The 11,108-nt window shown below is 40.3% G+C and overlaps 1 protein-coding gene across 1 annotated transcript; it reads left to right on the top strand.

Moving 5' to 3' along the window:
* Positions 1–1,310: 1,310 nt before the first annotated feature.
* On the top strand, positions 1,311–8,885 carry zc3h12aa (zinc finger CCCH-type containing 12Aa). Its single transcript, XM_080040225.1, has 6 exons — positions 1,311–1,448; positions 2,359–2,800; positions 3,432–3,571; positions 5,889–6,123; positions 6,313–6,419; positions 6,547–8,885. The coding sequence occupies exons 2-6, from the start codon at positions 2,436–2,438 to the stop codon at positions 7,575–7,577; spliced, it is 1,878 nt and encodes a 625-aa protein (XP_079896351.1). The 5' UTR covers positions 1,311–1,448; positions 2,359–2,435; the 3' UTR covers positions 7,578–8,885.
* Positions 8,886–11,108: the final 2,223 nt, after the last annotated feature.

Raw genomic sequence — 11,108 nt, 5'->3', positions numbered from 1 at the left:
CTTTATTTGCTAATTGTCTGTGGTCCCAAACACCATGTAAAAGCCATAGTTAAAATTGCAGAGTCAACCATTTTTCTTTTGGCATCAAAATATGAAGAAAAAAATAATAAACTTTTACTTTGCAAAAAACTAAAAAAAAACACTATTTCGTGTTTCAGAAGTTCTACATCTCATTTGTAAAAAAAAAAAGAGAAGAAAAAAGAATTGCAGCAATCCAAATTAACTTTTGAATTGGGAAATAGAGTGCTGCTCTAAAGAAGAACAAGTCACATAAAGGCATTTACAAATATATTGTATTTGTGTAGTGTGATGGGCCGTTCCAATAGTGTATGCTCTGTAGATGCAGAATAGTGAATGAGTGTGTATAGTTTTTGTTTTTTTAATCTAAATAAATTGATAAGAGAAATATTAAATGTTAGCTACATATGTTGGCCAAATGCAGTTATTGTAAGTGACCTTCACCACAACTAAGTATAATAATCACAAAATAATGCTCAAGTACAAGTACCTCAAAATTTTACATAAACATTTGAGTGCATGAATTTAGATAATTTAACATCAGACTAAACAGGGAAATACTCACGTGTGGGGATATAGTTGTTATTAAGCCCATAAGCCACTAGATGGCGTCTTGTCCATGGTGTTTTTTTCTTTTGTTTTCTTTTTGCAGAATGTAAAAACCTATTATAGTCAAATTGTTCCATTACAGGATAGTGTCACGTTCCAGTCTCAAGCTTTCTGCTTTACTTTAAAACCATCCTCAATTTCATATGTTGCCCCAAACTAATTTATGGTTCCATATAAATCTTCCCATTGTATCATCAATTTATTTAATTTGTTTGATCAAAATACACAAATGACAGCTACTACAGCAGGTCGACAATACAAATGATCTATGTAGCCATAGGCCTACTTAAACTTTCTTTAGCCTACGATTTTTGTTTCGTTTAAATTATAAATGGACATGTTCCCACTGGTCATATAGTTTGTAGGCTAGCACTATTTTTAGTTTAACTTGATTCGACTTTGCTGCATCTTTAACCTTACAGACAGTAAATTAAAAGTGAGTTAAATTCGATTGCTTTTTTTTGCCAAGCTGTAGGCTATACTGTAAACTGGCTCAGTGGGCGACAGCAACCAACGAGACTAAGCGAATATAACACCTGGAAGAAATAAAAAAGAAAAACAGGTATTATTGACTGACTTTCTGACAGCCAAGGGGCAAGGAAATGGAAACACCTTATCTTATCGGTGATATATGCAAATTCTTCAAAGTTCTGCACGCCTCCGTCAGGAAAAAGGGAAGAGAACATTGTTCAAGAGGGAGGTGCTATGAAGTAGGAACCGTGTCAAAGTTACTGTACTTAGAAACATTCGCACTAGTTAACTTGTGGGTACGTGACTTCTGCCGCAAATGGAACTCGAGGAGAAAGAGGCAAACTGTGAAGGTAAGTTGACACCCTGCGTTGAGAATTTATTGACGAGAAATGGGCGTTCATCCAACCTGCCAGTCGGGTAGCAGTGGAATGGAAAGTGGTGCTTGTCACCTATGACTTGTACATGTAGCCTACGCTTTTTTGTGTCTTCTATAAGTCGAGGGTTGTGTATCGTCATGTGTTAATGCGGGGTAGAATAGGCTACGTAACGTACGTAGAGCAGCGCAGCGTGTCTAACTGTTATATTCAGCTTTCTTTACTTAGTACAGGCTGAGAGAAGACGAGCACACAGGCCTATTGCCTGATTCTGTGGTTGGCGGATCATTTTACTAAAAGTTTAAGTTTTCAAGCCTACATTTGAAAAGGCAATTGAAACTTTTCAGCTTTATCAGGGACACTTAATAGACTATAAAAAAAATATATTGATGTTGAACATGACAACTGACAGTTCATATTAAAAATAAATATAAAGTATGGCTTAATATATTTTGAAGTACTTTTAGGTTATAGTTTGTTCTATAAAACATCCGAAAATGTTTGTCCCAATATCCTTGGGCCCAAGGTCACAGTCATCAAATGTCTTGTCCTCACACCCCACAAATATTCAAGTCAAACTAATTTAAAGCTATAGTGCGTAACTTCTCCATACATATGAATGCTGGTTACATTCAAGCCATTGCCAAATGAGTTGACACAAAGTTGATAAAGCCTATCAGCTCCACAAAACTCGTATCTGTATTTTTCAGTATGGCAGTGTTAACAAACTTGTGTCGCGGCCCCATAGACTGGCGCAGGAGCTCTGAACATTTTCAAAGAAGTGTCCAAGAAATGTTTAATAGTAGATACTTCAAGGGAGTCCAACGTTTAACTGAATGATGTTGAATAATCCTGCGGTCCAAATGTATAATTTGTTTCCCTTCAGTGACTGGAGGAATATCATCCTGAAGCCTTGTCCTAAACATCTTCTATGCTGTTGAAAAGAGTCCCAGATGCTCCAGGATGGATCAGGCACTTCACAGCCCGAGCCCATCAGCTTTGGACCAGCTCCCACCACACAGCGAGGAGCTCCAGCTCAAAGTGGACTTCTTCAGGAAACTGGGTTACTCCTCCTCCGAGGCCAAGGCTGCTCTGAACAAACTGGGCCTGAGCACCGACACCAACTCAGTGCTGGGAGAGCTGGTCCGGAGCAGGACTAGCACACCCACTCTGGACAGTGAGGTGATGGGCACAGGCCACAAGGACCCTCTGGTGCCTTCGAGTTGGGATGTGGGTCCCTGCAGAATCCCACCACAAGCCGGGGACTGGAAGAATACAGCAACAGAACTGAGGCCTGTTGTTATCGACGGCAGCAACGTTGCCATGAGGTAATCTCAAAATTGTATTTTTCTCTTTTTTTTATGGGATTGTAGCCAGTTTTAAATCAAAGTTCATAGTTGTCAAAGCTGCTATGTTTTTTTTTCTAATTTAAAGGTTTGTCAGATAAGTGAACATTTTCGAAGGTTTATTCTCATAATTGAATAACCTCTATCACCACTATCTCATGAGCGCTCCTAGTATAGTGCACCTTTAAACAACAGAGGCGTTACAGTACTCAGCACAAAAAGCGACAACAACCAAAGCAGGTGTTGGCAGTAAAAACATGTTTCCAGCTGCCATTACTCATTGACATATTGTCATACAACTCTGACCCTGATATAAATTTCCCTCGTTGTAATGTCACTTGACTATTTAAAAAGGGCGGTCACCATGCCTGTGCATGTTTTGGTAAAAGCTGCTGCTACAATATGCAAATTCTTAGCACAAGCCTCAAACATATTTCACATGTCATCATTAGACATTCACAGTTATAGCCAGAGGCAAGGTACCCTTTAAAATAGAACATTTAAAGGCACGTGGTGTTTACACAGATCAACGGACTTTGTTACCACACCCTTTCATATTATTTGTAGTCAAATCACTTGTTCTCATGTGATCTCATCCATTTCTTTTATTTAGTCATGGCAACAAGGAAGTGTTCTCATGCAGAGGAATCCAACTGGCAGTGAACTTTTTCCTGGATAGAGGGCACAGTACTGTTACTGTGTTTGTTCCCTCTTGGCGTAAAGAGCAGCCCAGGCCGGATGCTCCCATAACAGGTGAGGACCCAAGACCATTCACCCAAGCACCCAGATGGTTCTCACCAAGCAGACTGGAGTTAGTGACACAAGTATTACGTTTTTGATTAGCCAAATGGCAAATAAGTAGAACAACACCCCCAAGGGGTCTTGACTTGCATACATAAATGACATAGGCTCCTTTTTGTTCAGTCTTGACCCTTGCAATCATAAAGTGGCCAGCAGGTCACCAAAGCTACCACTGATTACTTAATTTAACAGTACTGGACTTCCCTCTATTTGCATACAGGAGATTGGAGAAAACTAGCGTATATTGACATTCACTACACATAAGGATAATGGCTAAACAGCCTATATGTTTTAAGATTGCTGTCAGATTATTATTTATGTGACTTTATTGATGTGAGTGACTTTAAAGAAGCTTTAAGTGTGTAAAGGGAGATTAACTGCTTAAAGCTCCTTATTTGCTCAGTGATAATGGGGATTCAGTATAGTCTGATTAGTTTATAAATGATTTGATAAAGATTAGTTTGTATACATGTACTGAGCACCTTTCAGACACAGTAAAAAAAAGAAAAGATGTCTCTCCCAGTTTAACAAACCTGTGTGAAATACTTGGCTGGCTGGATGCCATGACGCGTGGTTTACATGGTATTTATGATGTGTTTGCTTATAAATGCACATATTGTACTCTCACTGATGAAGAAGCAGTCTAATCTGTCCAACAGGATTTTCACTGAAAATGAAATAGTACAAATTTAAATCTACTAATTTTATTTTCATATCTTAATGGATAAATTGATATATTTATTTTATGTAATAGTCCAGCACATTTTTTCTCTTGGATTTTTTGCTAGATTGAATGAAGAAGATATAACGTGTTCATTTATGAGCTTTAGAGGTGTTGATGGGACTGAGATGTTTCCTCTATAGAGCTCCTCGTTACAAATATGAAACTATCTCCTAAATCTACTTCTAACACTGAAGCGTACGATAGGCATTTTCCGGTGTTTGGGATTAACCCTTGCTTGTATGCATTATGACAGGATCTATTTCCTCTTTAGGCATGAAAAGAAGTTTACACGTGTCCACTCCGGTGGGCAGGGTTTGAGTTTTCAACTGAAGTAATATGTAGGAATTTATAATAATAATATAACGCAATAGTACAAGAAAACAGCTATTCACTGTAGTGACCACCACTATTTGAAAGGGTTCAATCCTTCAGCAGCCATGAGTGAAATGCTTTAAGAGGAAGAGGTACTGGCCTCTGGCCAAAGTCATGGGGTAACAGTTCACATTGTGAAACATTGGTTTACCCAACTGGCTATCAGGTTTTGTTCCGGTACAAAGCTAAGATTACATCAAATGTGGGTTTACACTGATAGAGATTTGCTGTTACAGTTTCATGTGGGTACAGTATAATCAGTACATATTTGGCAGTAGAACACAATGAATAGCTGACATACCTGTCATCACCTGGTTTTGGGATTTATCTGAAAGAATCTAGATTGATATCATGTGTCTCTAGACTAAACCATCCCTTTAAGTGGAGACTCTACCTGGTATTCAGTCTTAAGGCATACTTTTTTTCTCTAATAATTAGTAATGCCTGACTAACTTCTGTCAACTCCACCAACAAATATTTAATAAAGGGTGGATCACCCATTCAAAACTGATCCATCGCCGCCCTGTGGCTCTCTTGATTTAGCAACATGTTCATTCTGGGTGGAGCAATTCAGTGGTTCCATTCTTAATCTACAAACAGGGAAGTCAAAATCAGATTGCAGTCATCTGTGGGAAAGTCCCATCAGGAAGTCCAGCTGTGTTTTTTCTTCCACACCTAGTTTGTTTTCAGAGTTTACGGTTAACTGCTGACAATCATCAACAGCGACAGATCATATACAGAAATGGGTTAAGTGAAAACAGAACCAACAATGGAGGCACTTTGTTATAGATGTGCCGTAAAGTGGTTTTATTGTATTGTCGGCAGCTCACTCATCATTCACACATCTAGCTTTCATGTAACCTGGTTGTTCATTTAACTACAGATTTCATGGTTCGTTTCATTTCCCCTTCTTACCCACAGTTTGCTGTGCATATTATTTTTTCATTCACTAGAGTAGAATGGCTATCTCCATTACATAGAGATAGTTATGATGTTTAAACAGGTGATGTTTGATGCCTTCCCTTTGCTGTGATTGATTACTTTATATACAACTTTCAATTAAAAAAACAAATGGCATACCACAGTTGAATGCAATGTTACAGGGTAATACAAGTAGCTGCTCTACACCATCTCTCCACAGCCATCATACTCCTGTTTCTTTGCCTTTTTAAGATCAACACATCCTGATGGAGCTTGAAAAACGGAAGATAGTGGTGTTAACTCCATCGCGCCGTGTTGGGGGTAAGCGGGTGGTTTGCTACGATGACCGCTTCATCGTCAAGCTGGCGTACGAGTCAGGCGGAGTGATCGTATCCAATGATACCTACCGGGACCTCCAGGGCGAAAGTCCTGAGTGGAAGAAATGTATTGAGGAGAGGCTTCTCATGTACTCCTTTGTCAATGACAAGTAAGCAGTCGGCCTGTTTCTACCTGGGCCTTTGAGGGTTCACATTTTGCTTCCATGAATACTATGAAATGTGGTTCCATGGGGGCATTTAATGCATCTTAAGGGTGGGGTAACGTCATTTGTATGCAGTTTCTAGCCCAGTAAGTACAAATAGAAATCAGTCATTTCTTTGTTTTGTCTTCTGTCCAGGTTCATGCCCCCAGATGACCCTCTTGGTCGCCACGGCCCGAGTCTTGACAACTTTCTTAGGAAAAAGCCTCTACCTACGGAGCAAAAGAGACAGCTCTGTCCATATGGTAAGATATGATTCGTATATTTATAACCCTTGATTCTTTTAAATATTTTGGACAAGGAAGTAATGTGGGTCACAAATGAGATCATCGTATAGCTTTTGTTTGTGTGTTAATTTTTGTTCTTCCTCAGACAAAAAGTGCACTTATGGTATCAAATGTAAGTTCTACCACCCAGAGCGGTCCAACCAGTCCTACCTGTCCTTGGCTGATGAATTGCGGGAGAAAGCCCAGATTTCTTCTGTAAAAGAAGAGAGAAATGCAAGAGTATCGCCCAAACATCTTCAAGCTGATCCTGGGCCTACTCCGAATAACTGTTGCCATCCTCAAGATTCCCAGTACATAAGAGAGCAGCAATGTTCTTCAACTCCCGGTCAGGTTAGTGAAAATACACTGCTGTACTGGGAGGATCCTAGACAAAGCCCAAATAATTTACCCTGTCCTGTAACAGGAAGCCACTGTCAGAAAGATTGGCCTGGGCTGCACCCGATGTCCAATCATTACTGTGCCAACACCTCTCTGGAGTACCAGGATTCTGGCCTTGGCTCTTATGAGGGCCAGTACTCTGACTTTTTACATTGCCACAGCAACTCCCCGAGGCTCCGGCCTCAGCAGCAAAGTGCTCGTGCTGGAGCCAGACATGCCTCAGTGCATTTAGAGATAAATAACCCCAGCCAGACTTGCTGGTGCTGTTCCCATGTTGTGCCCTCAACGTCTCCGCATAGAAACCTGGACCACAAGGGTCGACCCAACTACGACACCTACCCTCCTAACATGTTCCCACCAGCTGGGCCACAGCAACAAAGCCTCCCAAGCCATTTCCATTACAGTGGAGCCCCACAACATCAGCAAAATTACTGGTCAGATCCCTTTCAAGGGCTGCCCCAAGCCAGGACATCGTATAGTCTCCCCTCTCCGACCCCTACCTCGCACTCCCACAACTCATGCAGCTCTTACAAAGGCCAACCGTACCATTCCTGGGGCCAACCACCGTCATCTTCTGCCGCATTTGACCCACAAAGGTCAGAACTGCGCAAGAAATTGCAAGCCATCTTCAACCCGCATGAGGTGGACACAGTCATGAACAGGTTTCCACATGTGATGGATGCGGAGAAACTGGCTGCAGAGATCTTCAACCTGAAGGCTCAGAGAGGTTTTTTCTGATGATTGCTCCAATGGACTTCCTCCCTTCAGCTAGCATTAAACTAGTGTTGAGTAAGGCTCACCCGAATGCTTTAAAGCTTCTTTCGTTGCCATGGCAATCGATGCCCAAAATTCAGTATTTGATGGTGTCATTTTAAAAGGTCACCACATCAATCATCCATAACAAACGACTAGTAGAGGTGCAACATTATTGATTTAGTCGTTTGCCCTCCGGTCAACAAACATTTTGACATCAGAAAATAATTAATTTACACTCTTGTTTGGTTTGTTTCCGTTATTTGCTTTGGTTTTTTCTTTGTCTGTGAAAACGTGGTGAAGAGCTGAGTTTTCACCGGTCCTTTAATGTTCGTCCATGCTGGTCCCCACACAGGCAAAAATAGGATTCGGAACATCCCTTGTGTTGACACTCATAGCAAACAGAGAATCTCTTGAGAAGCTTTTATAGTGTCTGTTGTTGATAGTGATTTGAAAGCTTATTGCAAAGATGTTTCATTATTTCTGTATAATGTGCTGTTATGAAAGTGCAATTTGCCTTCCTATTTATGAACAGTTTCGATACTTTTCTGAGTTGTATGCATCTGTATGACACTGTAGTCAAATGTGACCTTTGCATCCGTGTTTTGGATGACAAGTGCCTCTAGACCAAAGTAGCATTGACAAAGTTTTTCTAGAGTGGAGCCTGTTGATGCATATTGTGTCAAACGTGATATATTAATCTTTGTCTAAAAATAAGTTCTCATGCATTGACAAATGGCTGTAAAAAGTATTACCTTTCCTGTCTTTTTCACTGTAGTTCTCCAAAACAGCTTGCCGCTCAATATTATCTCTGTGAGGTTTTTCTGCAGTATGAATTTTTTTCAAAGTGTAGACTTTACAGTCAATCCTATCAAGGGAGAACACAATTGTGTTAAATGGCATCAGTTCCATGAGAAATTCTAAGAAGAAGTGTTGCCTTGACACCACACATGTATTCGGGTTACGATACGATTTAAACATTTTCAAATGCCTATTTTAAGTTATTTTATAAGATCACGTTGTAAATGAATGATGTACGCTTAATTCATTTTAAGCATGTAAAGGAAAAACCCTTTTACCAAAAATAAAAATGTCCTGAACAGACATTATGTGTGGAATAATTTGGGCTAACTTGTAAGGTTAGTTTTCTAACCAGTCTTTCTTTAAATTCCTTCTAGAACTACATTTTACAAGTAGTGACACGACCCTATGCACTGTCCTGTCTATGCAAATTTCCTACCCTGCATGTTGCAAGCTTGAACAAACATGTTGTTTTTCTCTGAGGGGGAAAGGTCAGCCTGTGCTTTTGACAGACTCAGATTGAATAAAACAGCTTTAATAATCTGAAGAAATATGCTTGAACTGACTTGTGTATATGTCGCTTTGAGGTTGGTGTAAACATTCACCTGGTCATTCTGAAATATCTCCACAACTATTTAATGGAATGCCATGACAATATTTACAGACATTCACATTTCCCCAGCTGATAAATCTTAATAACGTATTACTAATTACTTATTTAGTGAATTTTGGAAATCCTCCTGCTGAGCTATCACTGTGAATATGGTAAGCTTATTAATCATTAACGTACTAGCATTATCGTTGTAAGCATGTCATCATGCTGATGTGAGCATTTAGCTCAACAGGTTTTTGAACCCAATGCTTCTCATTCTTGTATTCTTTTGCTACATGTGAGCACAGACTTACCTAACGGAATAACAACAGTTACCTTCTGCAACTCTAGCATTACTGTCTGCCCATGCCTACACTGGAACTATTTTGGCAAAATTGTATTTTTATTGAGAATAACAGGCGTGACAGCCAACACACACTCTTTATTTATGTAAATGCAGTGCTTTGATGCAAGGTAGCACATCCATGGCTTTAACAACTGTTTTGCATTGGGGTTGACACCTCTTCATGCATCAACATGGGAAACTCTACATATGTCTGCATCGCTGTCATTCCCAGGCCATCAGTAGTTTGTGGAATGGTACAAAAGCACCAAAGCCAGGCTTGCTGTAAAGGACGGAAACAAAAAATAACGTTATATAATGATTTGCATGGGCAAAATAAAAGACAAAGCATATAGATGTAGTTTAAAACAGGTTCACTTGGTTTATCCATGTGTAGGATACAGTAGAAATTAACGTATTGTACATCTTGGTTTTATGAGGAAAAGACTGCATTTAAGCTCGGTTTTCAACAACAGTATTTCAGAATTGTCTCTGCTTCAGCCAAAGGAGTTCATGCCATCTCAAGTTCACACCTGACTTCTTAAATGCTGTAATGTGAGCCTGTCAAGTTTACGACTGTGCGACTGTGGCTCAGTTGGTAGAGCGGGTCGGCTGACGATCAAAGGGTTGGAGGTTCGATCCCCGCCCTGCCACCTGTGTCATAGTTGTTGTGTCCTTGGGCAAGACACTTCACCCACCTTGCCTCGTGTGAATGTCGATAGTTAGCCTGCTATCGGTGTATGAATGTGTGTGTGAATGGTAACGTGGGAAAGGAAAACAGGTCTCCCTTGCAAAAGAGTCTCCGGTCTCAATGGGATTTACCTGTATAAATAAAGGTTAAAAAAAAAAAAAAAAAAAAAAAATTACCTCCGTCTGATATTTGCATATTGAGCTCAGCCACTAAGTGCATAGAATTTACTCAAATATGCCTGGTAGTGTTATTTGGCTCAGGCTGTTAAAATTCCTCAGATCCAAATTGCGATGCCTTCACTCGCAAAGACATTTGAATACCATGGCATGTGTTACTGTAAACTGTGTTTGGGACCTGACACTTTTCTCACATCTAAAATATAGTGTTTGGGAATCCACGACATACTTTCTAATCAGAAGAATGTCATCTTATTGTAAATAAGCTTCAAAACACATTAAAAGGGGATTGTATGAAGTATTATTGTTCTAGTAAGTGACCCAGTGGTGGACACAATAAATCCCAGTTCAGCACTGAATGTCAGCCAAGAAAACACAGTATAGGAAGCCTCAAGTTCCTTGTGTTCACGCAGTTATACCCATGAGATCAGTTACCATTCAAAGTAGCTGTGTCCCCTGTGGCTGCCTCCATGCAGTCCATGATCGGGTGTCTGCAGCTCCACTCCGAGGTGGAGGTCTGGCTCCCCCTGCAGGTGGCCCAGGAAACGAATGGTCCCAGTGCTAATGCGTCCAGACGGCAGCATGATCCTGACCCGGTGGCCCAGCTCCAGGTCCATGGGGGAGTGGGGCACAAAAACCCGGTGAGGCCCCTCGCTGGTCCTCCATGACTTCAAACTGGAGGAAGAGATAGTGAGTTCATTTAATAATATGATAAAAGATTGGAGATGATTATGGGCTTAGTACTTTAACTGAGTATGCCTATGTTTTACTAAATGTGTAAGCTGTGCAGTGTAGTTTCTCACTTTTTTACGCTTGATTGCTTTCTGGCACAGTTAGATCAGAAGATTCATACCACTTTTTCTTACTGTACATCATATGCAGTAGCCTATATCACATCAGTCAACCACAGGTT

This window comes from Ammodytes marinus (genome assembly GCF_949987685.1).
Source record: "Ammodytes marinus genome assembly, chromosome: 13".
Lineage (NCBI taxonomy): Eukaryota > Metazoa > Chordata > Actinopteri > Uranoscopiformes > Ammodytidae > Ammodytes > Ammodytes marinus.
Note: the sequence above shows the minus strand (reverse complement) of the source record. Positions and strands in the feature narration are given on the sequence as shown.